The 22,093-nt window shown below is 39.2% G+C and overlaps 1 protein-coding gene across 1 annotated transcript in view; it reads right to left on the bottom strand.

The window, feature by feature from the left end:
* GLG1 (golgi glycoprotein 1) overlaps positions 1–22,093 on the bottom strand; it is a 167,601-nt gene that overhangs the window by 41,775 nt on the left and 103,733 nt on the right. The window contains exons 7-8 of the mRNA XM_071209077.1: positions 11,281–11,464; positions 3,221–3,435 (exon numbers count right to left, since the gene is read on the bottom strand). Of these exons, the coding sequence (XP_071065178.1) occupies positions 3,221–3,435; positions 11,281–11,464 (399 nt within the window). The remainder of the gene's footprint in view (positions 1–3,220; positions 3,436–11,280; positions 11,465–22,093) is intronic.

Here is a 22,093-nt window from a genome sequence, read left to right as displayed (position 1 = left end):
TGAAAATGATATTATATTATTTAACATTTACTTTTGCTTGGTCCATGCCTTGTCATAAACAAAGGAAAGGCATAAGAACAATTAATTACTTCAGATTCTTATTTCTTGTCTTTGAGGAAAAGGCAGTAGGGGGAAGCAGATATGGCTAAACAGAGCATCCACCTACCATATAGGAGGTCCAAGGGTTCAATACCCAGGGCCTCCTGGCTCGTGTGGTAAGCTGGCCCACATGCAGTACTGCCGTGCACAGGGAGTGCCGGCCCACACAGGGATATCCCATGTAAGGGTGCCCCATGTGCTAGGAGTGGCCCCTGTGCAAGAAGAGCCGCCCAGGAGCGAAACCCGAAACCGTACCCCACCCAGGAGTGGTGCCACACACAGGGAGAGCTGATGCAGCAAAAAGAGACACAGATCCCCAGTGCAGCCTGATAAGAATATAAGCCGACACAGAAGAACACACAGCGAATGGACACAGAGAAAGGGGCAGGAAGAGGGGGGCAAGAGAAATAAATCTTTAAAAAAAATAAAGGGCAGTAGGGATACAGGAAAAAGCTCTAAATTAAGGATCAGATCTGAGTTCTTTTTTTTTTAAGATTTATTTATTTATTTCTCTCCCCTTCCTCTCCAGCCCCCAGTTGTCGGCTCTGTGTCCATTCACTGTGTGTTCTTCTGTGACCACTTCTACCCTTATCAGCAGCAGTGGGAATCTGTGTTTCTTTTTGTTGCATCATCTCGTTGTGTCAGCTCTCTGTGTGTGCGACGCCATTCTTGGGCAGGCTGCACTTTCTTTCGCGCTGGGTGGCTCTCCTTACGGGGTGCACTCCTTGCGCATGGGGCTCCGCTAAGCGGGGACACCCCTGCGTGGCACAGCACTCCTTGAGTGCATTAGCATTGCGCATGGGCCAGCTCCACATGGGTCAAGGAGGCCTGGGGTTTGAACCATGGACCTCACATGTGGTAGGCGGACGCCCTATCCATTGGGCCAAGTCCACTTCCCAGATCTGAGTTCTATTAATAGTTTTGGCTCTAGCTGATAGTAATTTTGAAAACATGGAAAAGCTAATTAACCTCGAAGTTTCAGTTTAAATGCAGAGAATTTTAAGAAATAATACTATATAGGAAAAGGTTGTACAAACTGCAGATCATTTCACAGACTGAAAAGATCCTTATTTTTACAGATGGCCAGCAGATGGTGTTTGGGGTGGGGTATCTAAAATAACAAAGTAAATTTGAAAACTAGAATTCTTACTGCTCTGAGTTTCTTTTGCCCAAGTTAAAAAACTGGAGTCTTTTTTGTGCCACTGATTTAACCTCTCATTCACATTTATTTGACCCACAATCTCACAGGTGCTCCTTGGAAAGCACTGACTCCATGATGTAATTATCACAAAACACAGATCAAAAGGAAATGAAGCAGGGAACCAAGGAGAGAGAATTAAGGGAGGCAGATTTTCTTCCCTTGCTCTGCCTGTTTGGCTCTGGTAGATTTCTGCTTCCAGGAAAGAGTGATGGAATCATAAATCATTCCACTCCTCTTCCAGGCCTCCTGCTATATTCTGGGGGGACTTGTCTGGTTTGGCTGGAGTCCCATGCGAGTATGGGACCCTTTAATAAAGGATAGCAAATGGGGGGGGGGGAAGGGAAATGAAGGTTTTAAAAAAAAGCAAACCCCCAGATTTTATCTATTCTAAAGGAAGTTAATAATCAAGAAGAGAGAAGCTGGAAATTCTCCAATATTCTGGGGAAGAAGTTATTTACACTGATCTTGGTGGCAAGTTAGGGATGCTATAAAATGTTATGGTTAGTTTGTAGGAATCTTACTGTCAAAATAGTAACAATTTTAGTTACAATATTTGCTGACAAAGACCAATATGTTTACAACTTTTCTGAGGGAAGTTATAGGTATCGTGGGCATCTAGGATTTATAAAAAGCAAGAACTGTGAACGTTAAATATACGTGAAGGATAGGCAAACTTTGAGATTTCAGTATGAATGATGAGACTGCAGCTATTAAAAGAAGAAAATGAATATCCTATAGAGTCCTGTAGGCTAATAGCTCAGGGGATCATTGTTACTCCTGAATTCAGTGACAGCAGTGTGAGGAATAAACACTGACAATATGAATTGCTATATGATTATACATCTATCATAGCCCCTGACACCTTCAGAGAAATGTCTAGTCTACAGAATAGCCTGGGCAATCATCTTTGACCTAGGAGAGCTGAGGAGAAAACCTCAACTTTCTAATTTAGGATATAAAAATATCTTTGTGCTTCTTAAAGGAAAGTTCATTTCACAGGGTATCACTGTTGCATTTGGTATTTTAAACTGTTTTAAGACTCTTACCCAGTAAAAAGTAATACACATGGACAATGATAATGAAACAGATGAATTATGCCTATAATACTTTGTTAACATTATAATTAAGTACCTGATCTGTAGGTATTCAATTGTCTACAAACCCTGGATCAAGAATAATTTTATCTTTCCAAGCAAAATACACTAATTTTTTCCCACTATCTTTATTTTTCCCCCCACTATCTTTGAGTTTTAAATCCAATCTAGCAAGTTACCCTTTTCTGAGAAACTCTAACAAATAATGCATTTTATCTATCTCTTTATGTATATAACTCTTCTAATGATTATGAGTGTAAACTGTTGCTCTGTGGCAAATGCCACATTCTTACTATACCTGAACAAACAATATTCCATGACTGGTTCTTAGATCTCACATTCACCTTCACATCCCAAAGGTCCCAGAAAAGCAAGTGTGGGGAAGTAGATGTGGCTCAAATGATTGGGCTCCCATCTACCATATGGGGGATCCTGGGTTTGGTTCCTGGGGCCTCCTGGTGAAGATGAACTAGCCTGCACCACGGAGAGCTGGCCCACACTGTGAGCTGATGCAACAAAATGATGCAACAAAAAGGGACACAGCAGACACAACAAACCAGGGAGCTGAGGTGGCTCAAACCACAGAGTGCCTCTCTCCCATGCTGAAGGTCCCAGGATCAGTTCCGGGTTCCTCCTAAAGAGAAGATGAGAAGAAAAGACAAGTATACACAGAACATACAGGGAATGGACGCAGAGAGCAGACAGTGAGCGCAGGTAGGGGGTGGCGAGAATGTAAAAAAAAAAAGCAAGTGTGGACCCAGCATTTGGAAGCTCTTCAGCTGATAAAATGTGACATTCAGAATGGCAGTACAAAATATTTCCTTACCGCCTGCTGGCAATTCATTCCAAGGTTCCCCTTCTCTCCCCGAACTACTTTCATGAGACAGTGCAGGGTTCGCCCTTTTCTATGCAATCCGGAACAGTGGTGTTCGATTTCTCCCCGACAGCTCAGGATGATCTCAGGACTCAGAGAAAAGTCTTCCATCAACATGCGTCGGTAATCTAACATCTCTCCCTGGCATTCACTGCTCACTTGTCGCCCTATGTTAGGACATAAGTAAGGATCAGAAATCACATATTAAAAGCATATGTTTCAGGAAGCAAAAGTGGTTCAAGCAATTGGGCTCCCATCTACCATATGGGAGGTCCAGGGTTTGATTCCTTGGACCTCCTGGTGAAGGCGAGTCGGCCCACATGATTGCTGATGCAACAAGATGACACAACCAAAAACAGACACAGAGGAGAGATAATGAGAGACACAATATAATGGGAGCTGAGGTGGCTCAAGCTATTGAGTGCCTCTCTCCCACGTCGGAAGGTCCTGGGATTGGTTCCCAGTACCTCCTAAAGAGAAGATGAGGAGAGAAGACAAGCAGACACAGAAGAGTGCACAGCGAGTAGACACAGAAAGCAGAAAACAAGTGTAAGCATCAAGGGGGGGAGATAAATAAAAATAAATTTTAAAAAATGTACGTTTCTCTGAACAAATATATGTTAATACTACAAAATGTTAATGAGACCAAAAAATTATGCTAAGTGAAAAAAACCAGACACAAAGTACTAAATATTGTATGGTTTCATTTTTATAAACTACAAACATAAATCAATTTATGAAGATGAAAAAAAAAAAAAGGAAGAACATGTTTCTGCCTGAATTAGAATAAACCAGTCATGTTATTATCTAGACTGACAAGCCTGGAACTTGGCAAAAGCTTTTTAGTATAAAATGGGCTTAGACTTCAGAGACTAGGGTTTTCCTATCAGTGTTTTACATTATACAGATTTTTATACTACTGAACTAAAAATGCAAATGCTTTGTCATTTGAAATCTTATCAGTAAGGTTTAAAATGAAAATTGAAGAACAATCTACTGGCCCAGAGATTAAAGCATGTGGAAAAGACTGCACTTCAAATATCCACTATAGCCCACGTCTCCCCCTGTACATTGAGCTGTAAATGCTGAGAAAACTCCATCGATTTTCAAAAAGCAGCTTTACTGAGGTATATGTGGTATGGGTTCATGTGTATAAATTTCTCTTGGGTAAACACCTAGGATTGGAATGCCTGGGTCATGTGGTAGATGTATGTTTACTACTAGAGGCAACTGGCAAGCAGTTTTTCAAGGTGGATGTGTAATTGCCCCTAAGAGCAGCATTCTGGGTTCCTGCATAGGAAACTTGTCTTTCACATGCATCCCCACCTGTGTAGCTTACTGGCCAATCATAAGCCCAGGAACATTTAAAGAGCATATTATTAAAACATCACTCCAGAAACACCAACAGAAATTCCCTGTGAGGAATCTGCTTGAATGCTATGTGAAATATTTTGAGGGGAAAATGTTTTCCTGACAGCTTCTTCCTCCAGTCTGACCTCGTCATGCCTCGCCTTCTCACCTCTAAATGAGTAAGTTTCCAGCTCAGCCTGATGACAGAAGAGCCTTCTACACAGAGACAAAGTCCCAAAAGACTATGGTGCACAGCCTCTTATGGCTGAAATCTCCAAGATATATTACCATGGTAGGCTCTGTCTGTGACCCAGCTGAACCAGCTCATTCTGGACGTGTGAGGGTGTATGTGGAGGTGATGAAAACAGCCCTACCATCAGTTAAGATCAGATTTACAGTTAAGTCTGCGAATGCCTCCTGTACCTTCTCTGGTGTGATCACTGGTATCTGACATGTTAGCTTGTAAAGATTTCACTGTTCAAACCATGTAGGAGAAAAGAGAGATGCTGTCTTGCTAGCCTATATTTTCTGAGTAGTAGAGAACTCTATAGCTGGAATCTACTAGAACCCTCTAACATGGGTGTTCTGTGGAGCCAGGAGAGGAAGATGTAAGAAGCCATGCATAAAATAATGTATATGTATGTCTATGTTTACTGTTGTATCAATGTTTCCTTATCCCTATTCTAAGACTTTGGGTCCATTATAAACTATATGAATTTCCTCTTTAAAAAAAAAAAATTTTCCATGAGCAGTGTATGCTAATTCCAGTCCCTCACATCCTTGATAACACTCAGTATATGGCCAATCTTTTTACTATTAGCCATCTGTATATATTTTCTGAGCTATCTGTTCATATCTTTTGAGTCTTCTTGTGTTTCTTATTAATTAGGAGATTAAGGACATTTGTTCTCTATTTTTTAAAAAACCAAATGAGATTATATTATGCATATTGTTTTATAATACGTATTTACCTCCCAGGTTCATTCACCAGTACCTCCTAAAAACAAAAACAAATAAACAAATGAAAAAACCAACTCTCTTTGGGGAGTGGATGTAGCTCAGTGGTTACATGCCTGCTTCCCATGTACAAGGTCCTGAGTTCAATCCCCAGTACTGCCTAAAAAAATGTATTTACCAGTCAACAATCTCCACCTTTCCATTTCAAGAAACTTTTTCTGAACACCCAGACTATAAATAAAATTCTCCTCTTGGCTCTAAAATATCCTTTATTTGATACTCAATCCAAGATCATGCATTGTCTTTGCTACTTCATTGCTTTTTAAGCTTAGGAGGAGCCTTTCTCTATTCAGTGAGGAAAAAAAAATTACAAGTTCTGAGTTTTATTTAATGTTTGAATTTTTTTGCTTAATTTTTAAATCACTAACCAATTGTCCCAGCACCATTTATTCAATAAGAGTAAGCAAGTATCATCTTTAAAGCCTGCAGCCAATATTAAGAAATACAAGCCTGATGTTCTAGCTACATATCCTTCTTGGTTTCTCTGTCAGAGGCTGACTTTTGGTGGATCTATGGGGGAAATTCTTCCTTCATTACTGTTTACTTTTATTTAGTTAGTTGTTTTACTTTTTAAATTTACTTATTTGAGAAGTTATGAGCTTATAAAATGATGCATAATGTGCAGAATTCCCATATATCATATGTATGGGATACCACTGATACTGTTGGGAATATAACTAACTACAGTCCATGGTATGAAATTACCTTTCTTTTGATCTGAGGCTGCAAGAGGCAGTGTTCCCAATAAAGGCCACTTCATAAGTGGAAATTTCAGTAATGCAGTCTGACTCTGATGTATTGAAATTCCAAGTATGATACAAACCCCAAATGAATGCTGAGAAAACTTTCTGCCTATTTTTTTTATTTTTTATTTTGAAATAACTTCAAACAGGACAGTTGCAAAAATAATACAAACCCTATACAGAGAACCCCAACATACCTCCATCCCCCAGATTCATCATTTTAACATTTTGCCACCTTTGCAGTTCCTTCCTTCCTTCCTCTCTCCCTTCCCATCCACCTATCTACTTACCTATTCATCATCTATCCATCCATCCTTCACTCCATCCACCCATTTATCTATACATCATCTACCTACCACCCATTTATCCATCCATTCTTCCATCCATCCAAGAGGACGCATGCATAATACTCCTTGAACACCTAATACTTCCATGTACATTTTCTACAAATAAGGATGTTGACTTATGTATTCACCGTAAGTGTAGTTACCAAGTTCAACAAATTTAACATTGATATAAAGCTTATATTCTATGTTCCAATATTTGATGTCCCAATAATGTCCTTTTGATCCTTTTCTACTCCATTCTTAGATCCCATCCAGTATTAGGTATTGCATTTAGTTGTCAATATCTCTTCAGTTTTTCTGTTTTGTTTTTTTTTTTAATTAATTGTGGAAACATATGGAATACAAATCTTTCCATCCCAACCCCTCCCAAGCAAGTCATTCAGTGAAATTAATCACACGCACAATGTTGCAGTACCTTCACCATCATTTATTACTAGAACTTTCCCTTCACTCCAAACAGAAATCCTATATTCCCCATCATCCCTGTCCCCTACCACCGGTAACCTGTACTCTACTTTCTGTCTCTGTAAGTTTGCATATTCTCTGATACTTTCTTTGCTGTTACCAGGGCTTAAATTTAACATCCTAAATCTGTAACACTCTTGTTTACTTTGATACTAACTTAATTTCAGTAGTATACATTCACTATGTTCCTTTACCCCTCCTTCCTCCAATCTTTATATAGTTCTTATCACAAATTACATGCTTATTCATTATGAACCCAAAACCACTGATTTATCATAACATTTTGTGTATTTGCCTTTTAGATCCTGTAGGAAGTAAAAATAACAGTGACAAACCACAAATACAATAGTATTTATATTTACCCATGTCATTAGCTTTACTGGAGATCTTTATTTCTTCCTGTGGGTTCAATCAATCGTCTAAGGTCCTTTCCTTTCAACCTGAAGCATTTCTTGTCTAGCTGGTCTAGTGGTGATGACATTCCTCAGCTTTTGTTTATCTGGGAATGCCTTAATCCCTACCTCACTTTTTTTTTTTTAGGCTTTCTATTTGTTTTTAAATTTCAGTTGTAGATTTACAGAAAATACAGAGTTCCCATATGCATTGTCTTTGACATTTGACAATTTCAGTATAACACAGCACAGTTTAGGTTTATTTTGGTTTATCTTGTTAGGAGTTTGTGAATATTCTCTCTGTTCCTTTCAGTCTTTTTTCTCCTTGTGGGATTCCCACAATGCATATATTGGTATGCCTGTTTGTGTCCCAGAGGTTTTTCAGGCTGCATTGGCTTTTCATTCTTTTCTCTTTCTGCTCCTCAAAATCAATGATTTCACTTGTTTTGTCTTCATGCTGATTCTTCCTTCTGCCATTGAACCTTTCTAGGGAATCCTCCGTCTGTTCGTTGTTTTGCTTGTTGTCTGCTCATTTTTTTGTTTTTGCTCATTGCCTGCTTGTTGTTTTTGCTCATTATCTGCTCATTGTTTGTTTTCTTTAGGAGGCACTGGGAACTGAACCTAGGACCTCCTGTGTGGAGGTGGGTGCTCAACTGCTTCAGCCATATCCATTTTCTTCTAGGGAATTTTAAGTTTCTGTTTCTGTAGTCTTTAGCTCTGTTTTGATTCCTTTTCATAATTTCCATCTCTCTACTGATATTCTTTGTGTTCATCCTGATTTCCTTTAGTTCTTTGTACTTTTCCCCCCTTAGCTCTTTGAGCATATTTAGGACTATTTACTTAAAGTCTGGAATGTACCAAGTCTCAACCATCTCAATGATGGTTACTAATGCTTTCGTCTTCTCCTTTGCCTGGGCCACTGTCTTCATCCTAGACATTTTGATATTTTAATGCATTATTGCTGGAATTTAGGTTCTGAGGTATCTGTTCCTTAAGCTTGTATCCAGTTAGCGTAATGAAAGAGTTTTTCCTGAATGCCAGCAGCTAACCAAAAAAAACAAAGAAAACACCTTTCCTAGTCTTCACGGATTGACCTGTGTGTTAGTGCTCTCTTTCAGAATTTACCCATACAAAGAGTTTAGACAGTAGCTCCAGGCCAAAGATTAGGGGCCTCCCTGGTCCTTTCTTTGCCTTTATCTTCTCTTGGTCGTGACTGTTTGTCCATAGGAAATCCCCTATTTACCAAATAGGGATGTCCCTTCTTTTTTCTAGGAAATCGTTTCTTCAAGGTCCCAGGCAATGTACTGTATGTTGTACAACCAGTAATACCTTGCCTGAGGCAGCACAATTTGACTGCTTTCCCAGAGAATTCTATAGAGCTCTCTGAGCTGCCTTCTACATGTAGGTAAGTTCTGGGACAGCAAGTCCCTCCGGCCACAGACAGACTGCATCACATATATGCTCCTAGTATGTACCTGAAGGTTACTCTGCTTCCTCTAGAACTCGAACTAGGGATCCACATTGGGAGCATGAGATGGTTCCATGCCAAGCTGGTGAAGACTGGAGAAGGGGCCAGCCAGGACACCACAAGATCCTACTGATTTTAATAGCCTTTTTCTTGATCTGTGCTTTCCCTGTTATTGCAATCCTTTAACTGTTGTCTGGAGCTTGGAGAAAGATGGTTTCTGCCAGTACATGCTGGTTGTTTAAAGCTTCTGTGGGGGCGGAAACGGACTTGGCCCAGTGGTTAGGGCGTCCATCTACCACATGGGAGGTCCATGGTTTAAACCTGGGGTCTCCTTGGCCCGTGTGGAGCTGGCCCTTGCGCAGTGCTGATGCGTGCAAGGAGTGCCCTGCCACGCAGGGGTGTCCCCCATGTAGGGGAGTCCACGCGCAAGGAGTGCGCCCCATAAGGAGAGCCGCCCAGCGTGAAAGAAAGTGCAACCTGCCTAAGAATGGCACCACACACACGGAGAGCTGACACAACAAGATGACGCAACAAAAAGAGACACAAATTCTCGTGCTGCTGACAACTACAGAAGCGGACAAAGAAACAAGACACAGCAAACAGACACAGAGAACAGACAAGGGGGTGGGGTGGGGGGAGAAATAAATAAATAAATCTTAAAAAAAAAAAGCTTCTGTGGGGGTAGAGAGCCCTGAAGCATCTCACTCCACCATCTTCTTTTTTCTTAAAGATTTATTTATTTATTTATTTCTCCCCCCTGCCCCCCGCCCCACCCCGGTTGTCTGTTCTGTGTCTATTTGCTGCGTCGTCTTCTTTGTCTGCTTCTGTTGTTGTCAGGAGCACAGGAATCTGTGTCTCTTTTTGTTGTGTCATCTTGTTGTGTCAGCTCTCCGTGTGGGCGGCGCTATTCTTGGGCAGGCTGCACTCTTTCACGCTGGGCGGCTCTCCTTACGGGGCGCACTCCTTGCGCGCGGGGGACACCCCTGCGTGGCAGGGCACTCCTTGCATCCATCAGTACTGCATGTGGACCAGCGCCACACAGGTCAAGGAGGCCCCAGGTTTGAACCACGGACCTCCCATGTGGTAGATGGACGCCCTAACCACTGAGCCAAGTCCTCTTCCCTCACTCTACCATCCTGATCAGGACAGAGATATGGTTTACTTTTTTAATACCATCAATATTCTAATAATAATAGTACCTATCACTTATTGTATGATTACTGTATGCTAAGAATTACACCTACATAACCTCATTTAATCCTCAAAACAACTCAACAGAGGTGTTTTAGTTTTCTTGGCTGCTAAAGCAAATACCATGCAATGGGTTAGCTTAAACAATGGTAATTTATGGACTCATGGTTTTGAGACTAGGAGGAGTCCAAAATTAAAGTGCCAATAAGGCAATGCTTTCTCCCAGGAGACTGTGGGCAATTCGTGGTCCTTGGCCTTTTCTGTCACATGGCAATGCACATGGTAGCCCCCCTGGCTTCTCTCTTCTGGTCCAACTAACTTGTAGCTTCTGCCTACTCCCCGTGGCTTTCTCTCCATCTGAATTTCATTCTACTTATAAAGGATACCAGTAATAGGATGAAAACCTGTCCTGATGGAGGGAGGCCACACCTTAACAAGTAATCTCATCACAAGGTCTTATTTACAAGGATTAATCTTTAACCCGCAAGAATGGATTAAATTTCAGAACATGTTTTTCTGGGGAACATGTGGTTTGGAGCTATGTTCCCCAGAAAAACATGTTCTGAAAGTTAATATTATTTCAGCTTTACACATAAGAAAAATGAGACTTAGAGAAATTAAAAAATGTAAACAGTACTGACCCAGCCAGTTAGTGATAAAGCCATAATTTGAGCCCAGGTCTCTCTGACTCAAAATCCAAGAGCTACATCATCATGCTACCTTGACTTTCCTAAAAATGCTACACAACATACATTTTGAAATCAAAAGTAACTGGATTTGAGAACTATATTGTACTTTAAATAAAAAATTAGCTGATATATAAACAAAAGCAAATTTGGCAATTGCTGACCTAACCTTCAACAAGGTTTATGGATACCAGGATTTTAGTTTTGAGCTTTCAGAGAAAGCCTCCTGAATCAGAAGGCAGATGTACTCAAAGAGCAAAGAGAGGAGAGGAAACTAATATTTATAGGTACAAGAAACTTCAGAGTATGAATCCAAAAAGGAGTAAAAAGGATAAAAAGAAATTAACTCTTACCTCTGTGCACGGCTGACTCCAGACACATTAGAAGGTAGGAGAGCCTGGCTTCCCGGGACCGAGGAAGATTTTCTACATTGCAACGGTATTTCTTCAAGTCACTCTTACAAGATTTGGCCAATGAATAACTGACTTTATAATCCTGGGCAATCAGCTTTTGGCGGGTTGTTAGGGCTTCTCTACACTGAGGAAAGAGCACAGCAAGAGGGCTGTAAAGTCACTGATGTGAGTCACTTGTTCACACATACCTCTGAAACAAGCACAAAGATGCAAGGCCAAGTACATCTGTAGGTATATCAACAACTGCAGCTATTACCAAATGCCTATCTTTGAGTTTGGTTAAAATTTAGCACTTGCATGGTAAACTAGTATGGCAAGAGTTAAAGGGTATATGGGTGGGAAAGCCTGAAATTCTACAGTGAATAGTTCAGTTCCAAACACATAAATATCTGGTGGATCCCAATACATTAACTTGACCCAAAGTATTTTTATCCTCTTCACAGTACCCCTAAAGCAGGCGTTCTTAACCAGGGGTCTGAGAGCTTGAATTGAAATTTTTAAAAAAACATTATTCTTGGGGGATTGTGTTGATGCGGGTGTGATATATTTATTAAATAATATACAGCATAATGTGGACTTAGTAAGGGGTCTACGGTTTTCACCTGACTGGCAAAGGGGTCCGTGGAACAAAAAAGTTTAAGAACCCCTGCCCTAAAGTAAATCTTACCAGAATCCAAATGGGAGCTCACAGAACAATTTGGAAGCTCTACTTTATACTTTTAAATATTATTACTCAAGGGTAATTCACATGAGGAAACCAAAATGAAAAATATTTTGCAACTGTGCAGAAAAGTTAGTAACAGGATAGCAAAACAAAAATTACTTTTTAAGATGATTTATTTTTAATAGTGGTAAAATATACATAAAAATCATTTTGACCATTTTAAGAGGACAATTCTTTGACATTATGTACACTGACAACACTGTGTAGCTTTCATTACTATCTATTTCCAAGCTATTTTGATCGCAAATACCAAATCTCATACTCATTTAGCAACAACTCCTCGGTTCTTCTTCCCTCACACCTGGTAACCACTATTCTGCTTTCTTCCTCAATTAATTTAATTTATCTATTCTAAATATTTCATAGAAGAGAAATCATACAAATGGTTGTTCTTTCATGTCTGACTTTTTTCACTAAACATGAAGTTTTCAAGGTTCATCCATGTTGTAGTGTGTACCAGAACTTCTTTTAGTCAAATAATATTCCACTGTAAGAATAGACCACATTTTGTTTATCCACTCATCTCCAGATGGACACTTGGGTTACTTAGAATTGTGAATAATCCTCCAATGAATATCGGTGTACGAATACCTGTCCAAGGCCCTGCAGCACATTACATTCCCACCAATGATGTATGAAGGGTCCTATTTTTCTATATGCCTACCAATTATTTTCAGTTTTTTAGTAATAGCCATCCTAGTGGGTAAGAAACGGTATCACATTATAGTTAGTTTTAATATGCATTTCTTTAATGGCTAATGACTGGGGATGACTTCACATACTGGCCATTTGAATATCTTCTACCTACTCAAATTCCTGGCCCATTTTGTAATTGGGTTGTTGGTGTTTATTTCTTGGTTAGTTGTAGGAGTTCTTCATATACTCTGGATATTTAACCCATACCAGATATATGTTCTGCAGGTTGTCTTTCACTTTCCTTTTGTTTTTTTTTTTTAAACAAATCGATTTTATTGGTACATATTAATAAAGCATACAATTCATCCTAAGTGTAAATCAATGGTATTTGGTATAATCTCATAGGTTTGCATTCCTCACCTCAGTCACTATTATAGCATTTTCATTATTTTGATAATAATAAACAAAAAAGAGACAGACAAGAAAAATTTTCACTTCTCAGTCTCTCTCTGTTTTGCCTGCTGTACACTGCTGCAATTTCTGGCTATTCTTACAGTTATTTATTTATTTATTCAGCAGTTTTATTGAGATATATTCATATACCATACAATCTACCCAAAGTGTATAATCAATGCTTTTAGTGAAATCACAATTTTGTGTTCATCTTTATAAATTGATTTATATTTACATTCTATGTAAATGGAGTCATACAATATGTTACACAATATATTTAGTTCACAGTAACATAATCATAGAGTATTTGTCTTTTTGTGTCTGGCTTGCTTCACTGAACATAATGTCCTTCAGGTTCATCCATGTTGTCATATGCTTTACAACTTCATTGCTTCTTAGAGATTTATAATATTCCATAGTGTGAATACATGACAATTTAACCATTCATCAGTTGAGGACACCTAGGTTGTTAAATTTTGGCAGTCATGAATAACACCACAATGATCATCAGTTTGCAGATGTCTGCTCATGTCACTCCTCTCATTTCTCTTGGGTATATACCCAGGAGTATTGCAGGGCCACATGACAAATCTATAGTCAACATTTTTAGGACCTGCCAAACAGTCCTCCACGGTGGTTGTACCATTCTACATTCCTACCAACAATGAATAAGTATTCCTATCTCTCCACATCCTACCCAACACTTATAGTTATATCTTTTTAATAGTGGCTATTTTGATAGGTGTGAAATGTTATCTCATTGTAGTTTTTTTTTTTTAAGATTTATTTATTTAATTCCCCCCCCCCCCCCGGTTGTCTGTTCTCTGTGTCTATTTGCTGCGTCTTGTTTCTTTGTCCGCTTCTGTTGTCGTCAGCGGCACAGGAAGTGTGGGTGGTGCCATTCCTGGGCAGGCTGCACTTTCTTTCGTGCTGGGCAGCTCTCCTTACGGGCGCACTCCTTGCACGTGGGGCTCCCGTACGCCGGGGACACCCCCGCGTGGCAGGGTACTCCTTGCGCGCATCAGCACTGCGCATGGGCCAGCTCCACACGGGTCAAGGAAGCCCGGGGTTTGAACCGCGGACCTCCCATGTGGTAGACGGACGCCCTAACCACTGGGCCAAGTCCGTTTCCCTCATTGTAGTTTTGATTTGCATTTCCCTAACTGATATTGATGCTGAATATTTTTTCATGTGTTTTTTGCCATTTGTATTTCTTCTTTGGACAAATGTCTATTCATGTCTTTGGCTATTTTTCAACTGGGTCGTTTATCGTTTTTTGTAGAGTTGTAACATCTCTTTATATATGATGGATATTAAACCCTTATCGGATATGTGATTTCCAAATATTTTTTCCCATTCGGTCGGCTGCCTTTCACCCTTTTGACAAAGTCCTCTGAGGTGCAAGAATTTGATTTTGAGGACATCCCATTTATCTATTTTTCCTTTTGTCCCGCATGCTTTGGGTATAAGGTCCAAGAAACCACTACCTACCACAAACTCTTTAAAATGTTTCCCTACATTTTCTTCTACTAGTTTTATGGTCCTGGCTTTTATATTTAGGTCTGCTCCATTTTGAGTTGATTCTTGTAAAGGGAGTGAAATAGATGTCCTGTTCTTTCTTCTGGCTATAGACATCCAGTTCTCCCAGCACCATTTGTTGAAGAGACTGTTTTGTCCCCTTGACACAGATTTCGTAGGTCTGTCAAAAACTAGTTAGACATAGAGGAAAGTTATTTCTGAACTCTCAGTTCTATTCCACTGGATCATTGTGTCTATCCTTAAACCAGTACCATACAGTTCTGACCACTGTAGCTTTGTAATTTTGTTGCAAGGTCAGGTAATGAAATTCCTCCCATGTTGCTCTTCTTTTTTAGAATGCTTTTGGCTATTTGGGTGCACTTTCCCTTCCAAATAAGTTTGGTAATTGCCTTTTCTATTTCTGTAAAATAAGCTGTTGTAATTTTGATCAGTTTTACATTGAATCTATAAATCGGTTTGGGTACGATTGACATTTTCATATTTAGTCTTCCAATCCATGAACATGGAATGTCTCCCCATTTGTTTAGGTCTTCATTGGTTTGTTTTAGCATTGTTTTGTAGTTTTCTGCATATAGATTCTGTACTTCTTTGGTTACACTGATCGTTACATAGTTGAGTCTTTTTGTTGCTATTGTAAATGGAATTTTTTCCTGATTTCCTCTTCAGATTGTTCAAATACTAGTGTTAAAAAAATCACTGATTTTTGCATGTGAATCTTGTATCCTGCCACTTTGCTGAACTCATAGCTCAAATAGCTTTGTAGACATGTCAGGATTTTCTAAATATAGAATCATGTCATCTGCAAATAGTGAGAGCTTTACTTCTTCTCTTCCTATTTGCCGTTTTTTCCTTGTCTAATTGCTCTAGCTAGAATTTCTAGAACAATGTTGAGTAACAATGGTGACAATGGCCATCCTTGACAGTGGCCATCCTTGTCTTGTTCCTGATCTTAAAGGGAAAGCTTTCAAACTTTCCCCATTGAGTATGAGGTTGGCTTGGGCTTTCATATGTGCCCTATCATATTGAAGAATTTTCCTTCCATTCCTATCTTTTGAAGTGTTTTTATCAAGATTTTGACAAAAGCCTTCCTATGTCGATTGAGATGATTATGTGGTTTTTTTCTCTTCAATTTGTTAATGTGGTGTATTACATTGATTGATTTTCTTATGTTGAACCAGCCTTGCATAATAGGAATAAATTCCACTTGGTTGTGATAATTCTTTTGATATGCTTGTTGGATTCAATTTGCAAGTATTTTGTTGAGAATTTTTGCATCTGTGCTCATTAGATAGACTAATCTGCCATTTTCTTTTCTTGTAGTATCTTTACCTGGCTTTGGTACTGGGGTGATGTTAGCTTCATAAAACATGTTGGGTAATTTCCCCTCCTCTTCAATTTTTTGGAAGAGTTTAAACAGGATTGGTGGTTTTTTTTTTTTCTTTTTAAGATTTACTTTTTTAAGTTTACTTTAATTATCTCCCCATTCCCCCAGATGGTTTGCTCATCTGTCCGCTTGTTGTTTGCTCACCGTCTCCAGGAGGCACCGGTGGAAACCAAACCTGGGATGTCCCACATGAGAGGCAACTGCCCAACAGACTGAGCCACATCTGCTCCCCATGGGCTGTGGTGTCTGCTGCTTGTGGCCTCTGCTTGTTAAGGCAGGGGTGGAGTCTATCTAGCTCTGTTGTAGCAAGAAGCAGCATATGCTCATCTTCTTTTAGGCGGCACTGGTACCTGAACCTGGGACCTCCCATGTAGTAGGTGGGTGCCCAAGTGGTTGAGCCACAACCACTTCCTATAAATTCTTCTTGAAATGCTTGGTAGAATTCACCTATGAAGCCAGGACTTTTATTTGCTGGGAGATTTTTGATGACAGATTCAATCTCTTTATTTTTTTAATTTTTTAAAGATTTATTTTTTATTTATTTCTCCCCCGCCCCCCCCCCAAGGTGTCTGCTCTCTGTGTCCATTCGCTATGTGTCCTTCTGTGACCACTTCCATCCTTATCAGCAGCACCGGGAATCTGTTTCTTTTTGTTGCGTCATCTTGTTGTGTCAGCTCTGTGTGTGTGCGGCGCCAGTCTTGGGCAGGCTGTACTTTCTTTTGCGCTGGGCAGCTCTCCTTATGGGGTGCACTCCTTGCGCATGGGGCTTCCCTACACAGGGTACACCCGAGTGGCACAGCACTCCTTGTGTGCATCAGCACTGAGCATGGGCCACATGGGTCAAGGAAGCCCGGGGTATGAACGGAGGACCTCCCATGTGGTAGGCGAACGCCCTATCCATTGGGCCAAGTCTGCTTCCCTCAATCTCTTTAAATGTTATTGGTTTGTTAAGTTCTTGTATTCTTGTAGTGTCAGAGTAGGTTTTTCTGCATTTCTAGGAATTTGTCCGTTTCATCTAGGTTGTCTGATTTGTTGGCATACAGTTTCTAATAATATTCTTTTATGATCCTTTTTAATTCTGGGGGGTCGGTTGTAACTTCTCCCCTTTCATTTCTGATTGTATTTATTTACATCTTCTCTCTTTTTTTCTTTGTTAGTCTAGCTAGGGGTTTGTCAATTTAATTGATCTTCTCAAAGAACCAGCTTCTGGTTTTGTTGATTTTTTCCATTGTTTTTTGGTTCTCAATTCTGATTGGGTTAAGCTTCACTTCTTGGAAATAAAAGGTCATTTCTTTGGTGATAATTGGGAGATTTTCAGCTACTATTCCCTCAAATACTCTTTCTGCTCCTTTTCCCTTCTCTTCTCCTTCTGCAACTCCCGTGACGTATGTTGCTGCATTTCATGTTCTCATTCAATTCCCCGAGTCACTGCTCAATTTTTTCCCATTCTTTCCTCTCTTTAATTTCAGGGGTTCTGTCTCTGTTATCACTAATTCTTTCTTCTATCATTTTGGTCTGCCGTTGTATGCCTCTAATGTGTTTTTGATCTAAACTATCTTGTCTTTCATTCCCATGAGCTCTGTTACTTTCCTATTTAAGTTTTCAAATTCTTCTTTGTGCTTGTTCAATGTCTTCTTGATGTTGTTTATCTCTTTAGCAATAGTCTTTCAACTCATTAATATGACTTAGGAAATTTGTCTGCATCGCATTAATTAGTTGTCCCAAACCTGCACCTTTCTGGAGTTTTGATATATTTCTTTTCTTGGGCTCTATCTTCCATTTTCTTAGTATGGCTTGTAATTTTTTGCTGATGTCTAGGCATTTGATTAGGATGGTGAGTTTAGTCAGTTGCTCAATTTCTTCCTTTCGTAGGGATTTAGTGGTGGGAGGCTGTGAGTTAGTGCTGTTCTTTGATTCTTGTTTTAATCTAGGTCTTTAGAACTATTCTTGTTAGTTGCTCAAAACTGGGCTCTGGACCCAGGAACAGGATGCAGACCCACTTCCAAAGGCCTAGGGGAGGGAGGGAGGCTGGAAATCCCCTCTAACTTATTTACTTTTAACTTCCTCACATGCACTTCCTTGGTCTACCAGCAGATGGCGTTATTTGGCAGCCCTCTCAGTTGAATGCCTGATTGGGATGTGTTGCTGTAACAGGGCCTGGATCAATGTGACATATGTTCCTGCCTAGAGGCTAAGAACCTTGTAATTCAAACTTTCTCAGAGACAATTCTCCAACCTTTTCCAGGGTAGGAAATAATTCCCCCCCTCTCTTGATGTGTCCTCAACATCAGTCCTGGTTGGTGGTAATGGAGACTGAGAGGCAGGTCTCTTTAGTCCTGGATATCTTTAGTCTGGAACTGACTCCCAAGGCAAACAATGGTGCAGCCCTGCCTGACCTGGAAGAGCTCGTAGGACATAGCAGACCAAATTTGTGAGTTGAAAGCTGAGTAAGCCTTAGGTTATATCCCTCTTTCTCCCCTTTCCTGGGGAAGTATGTCCTCCACAGTCAGTCACGGTTAGTAGAGAGGAAGAGTGAGAGGGTCTGATCTCTTTAGTACCATGCTTGTTTCTAGGGCAAACAACTACATGGCCCCACCTGGACTGCCGGACTGGTAGGACACAGCATACCAAATTTGTAGGTCAAAAGCTAAGTCAGCCTTAGCTGTGTCCCTCTTTCTCTTCTTTCCTAGAGAGGTGGATCCCTGCGGCCCTGTTTTTCTGTAGCAATTGGCCCAGAGGCCTGAGTATTCAAGTGCCTTTCGTGTGTGTGAAGATGCTGGCAGTAGTAGCCACAGCTTTTAACACACAGGTTTGCCACTGGGATTCTTGTCCTTTGTCCCTCTCTTCTGGGTGATGTTCAGCCTTCCCCTAGTGTCCTAAACCCTAGATTTTTTTCCAGGCCATTTCTGCCTGGAAAAATCCTCTAGCTGTTTTCGTAGGAAAGAAGAGAGTTCCCATGTCTTTCTAGGCCACCATTTTCTCAGAAGTCCTTCAGTTTCTTTATAATGTCCTTTAATGGATGAAAGTTTTAAATTTTGATGAAAACCATTTTATCTTTTTTTTTCTTTTGTTGCTTTCACTCTTGGTGTAAAATCTAAAAATCCATTGCCTACTATAAGGTCTTGAAAGTGTTTCCCTATGGCTTCTTGTAAGAATTTTATAGTATTAGCTTTTATATTCAGATCACTATATATGATAGGAGGTAAGGGTCCGCATTCATTCCTTTGCATGTTGATTTCCAGTTTTCCCTGCACCATTTGTTGGAAAGACAATTGTCTCATTCCCCATAGAATGTACTTGGTACCAAAAATCAATGGGCCATACATGTGTGGATATATCTCTGGACACTTAATTCCATGTGCCCTTGGTCTGTATGTCTATCATTATGCATACCACCTGGTTTAAAAAAATTTTTTTTAAATTTTTATTATTTATTTATTTAATTTACCATTCCCACCCCCCACTGTCTGCTTTGTGTCCATTCACTGTGTGTTCTTTTGTGTCCACTGGCATTCTTGTCACTAGCACCAGGAATCTGTGTCTCTTTTTGTTGCGTCATCTTGCTGCATCAGCTCTCTGGGTGTGTGGCGCCACTCCTGGGCAGGCTGCCCTTTTTCACGCAGGGAGTACTCCTTGTGGGGTGCACTCCTTGTGCATGGGCTCCATGTGGGAGACATCCCTGCATTTTGAAATTGCAAAGTGCTGAGTCCTCCAACTTTGTTCTTCCATTTCAAGATGGATTTGGCTATTCAGGGTCCCTTCTAATTCTACATGAATTTGAGGATCAGCTTTTTCCATTTCTGCATTTCAAAAAAATTTTTTAAAGGCTGCTGGAATTAAGGTAGGGAATGAATTTGTAGATTGCTTAAGGTAATATTAGGTCTTATAAAAAATAACTGTCTTCCAATCCTTGAACACAGGATGTCTTTCCAGTTATTTAGGTCTTTCTAAATTTCTTCAAGCAATGTTTTGAGGTTTTTCAGGGTACAAATCTTTCGCCTCCTTCGTTAGAATTATTCCTAGGTAGTTTACTGTTTTAGATGCGATGGTAAATGAAATTGTTTTCTTGATTTCCTTTTCAGATTGCCCATTACTGGTGTATAGAAACCCAAGTGACTTCTGTGTGTTTATCTTGTATCTTACAATTTTGGTGAAATAATTTATTATTTTTAGTAGCTTTCTTGTGGATTCTTTGGTGTTTTCTATATATAGGATCATGTCACTTGTGAATAGGGATAATATGACTTCTTCCTTTCCAATTTGGATGTCTTTTACTTCTTTCTCTTACCTGACTGCTATGGCTAGATCTCCAGTATAATTATGAATAAGAGGGATGAGAGAAGGCATCCTTTTCTTGTTCCTGATCTTATAGGGAAAGTTTTCATTCTTTCATCACTGAGTATGATATCTGCCATTAGTTTTTCATAAATTACCTTTATCATGTGGAGAAAATTCCCTTCTATTCTTAGTTTTCTGAGTGTTTTTTAACATGAAAAGGTGGTTTTGAAAAATGCCTTTTCTGTGTCAACTGGGATGATCATGTGTTTTTTTTCCCCTTCATTCTATTACTGTGGCATATTATTGAATGATTTTTTTTTTTTTTACATTGAACCATCCTTGCATTCTTGGAATAAATCCCACTTGGTTATGGTGTATAATCCTTTTAACATACTTTGGATTCAGTGTGCCAGTATTTTGTTTAGGAGTTTGTACCTATATTCATAAAGAATATTGTTCAGTAATTTTCTTGTGTTGTCTTTATCTGGTTTTGTTAACAGAGTGATGTAGGTCTCACAGAATTTGTTAGGAAGTAATTCCTCCTTTTCTATTTTTTTGAAAAGTTTCAGAAGAAACGGTGTTAAATCTGTAATGTTTGGTAGAATTCAGTAGTGAAACCATCCAGTCCTTGACTTTTTTTTGTTGAAAGGTTTTTAATTACTCATTCAATCTCTTCTTGTTATAGGTCTATTGAGATTGTTTTTTAATTTATTCTTGCATCAGATTAGGTATTTGTATATTTCTAGGAACATGTGCAATTCACCTAAAATTTCTAATTTGTTGGTATATAATTGTTACCCTTATTACCCTTTTAATTTCTGTAAGGTCAGTAGTAATGGCTCCACTTTTATTCCTTATTTTACTTGTGTTTTTTCTTTTTCTTTGTTGGCCTGGCTAATGGTTTATTGTATATATTTTTTTAACTTTTCAAAAAACCACCTTTGGGTTTTATTGATTCCCTCTACTGTTTTTCTTTTTTTTTTTTAAATGCCAAAATTATTGCTAAAGTGTATGTGTGTGTGTGTGTATATATGGACATACAGGGGATAGAATCTGGGACCTTGCACATGTGAAGCAGATGCTCAATCACTGAGCTACATCCACTGTCCTGTTTTTCTATTTTCTATTTCATCTATCTCTTTCCTTCCTTCTGCTAACTTTGGGTTTAGTTTGCTCTTCCAGTTCCAGTTTCTTTAGGTGTAAAGTCAGGGTATTGATTTTTTATCTTTCTTCATTTTTTAATGTAAGCATTTTAGAAAAATAAAATTTCCCTCTGAGCACTGCTTTTTCTGTATCCCATAAGTTTGGTATGTTGTGTTTTCATTCATCTAAACATATTTCCTAATTTCCCTTGTCATTTCTTCTTTGGAAAATTCATTGTTTAATAATGTGTTAATTCCTACAAATATGTAAATTTTCCACTTTTTCTTTTGTTACTGATCCTAGCTTTATTTCACTATGGTAAGAAGATAATTTGTATGATTTCAATATTTTTTAAGTTCATTAAAATCTGATTTATGGCCTACACACAGTTTATCTGGGAAAATGTTCCAAGTGCACTTGAGAAGAATGTGTATTCTATTGTTGTTGGGTACAGTATTTTATATGTCTAATAGGCCTAATTGGTAAATTCTGTTAAGTCCTTTATTTCCTTATCTTCTGTTTAGATTTTCTGTCAATTATGGAAAGTGGTATACTGAAGTGTCCAAGTCTTATTGTATAATTGTCTTTTTGTCCCT

The sequence above is a fragment of the Dasypus novemcinctus genome, chromosome 18 (assembly GCF_030445035.2).
Source record: "Dasypus novemcinctus isolate mDasNov1 chromosome 18, mDasNov1.1.hap2, whole genome shotgun sequence".
NCBI lineage: Eukaryota > Metazoa > Chordata > Mammalia > Cingulata > Dasypodidae > Dasypus > Dasypus novemcinctus.
The sequence above is the reverse complement of the archived record's forward strand: the minus strand, read 5'-3'. Positions and strand labels throughout refer to the sequence as shown.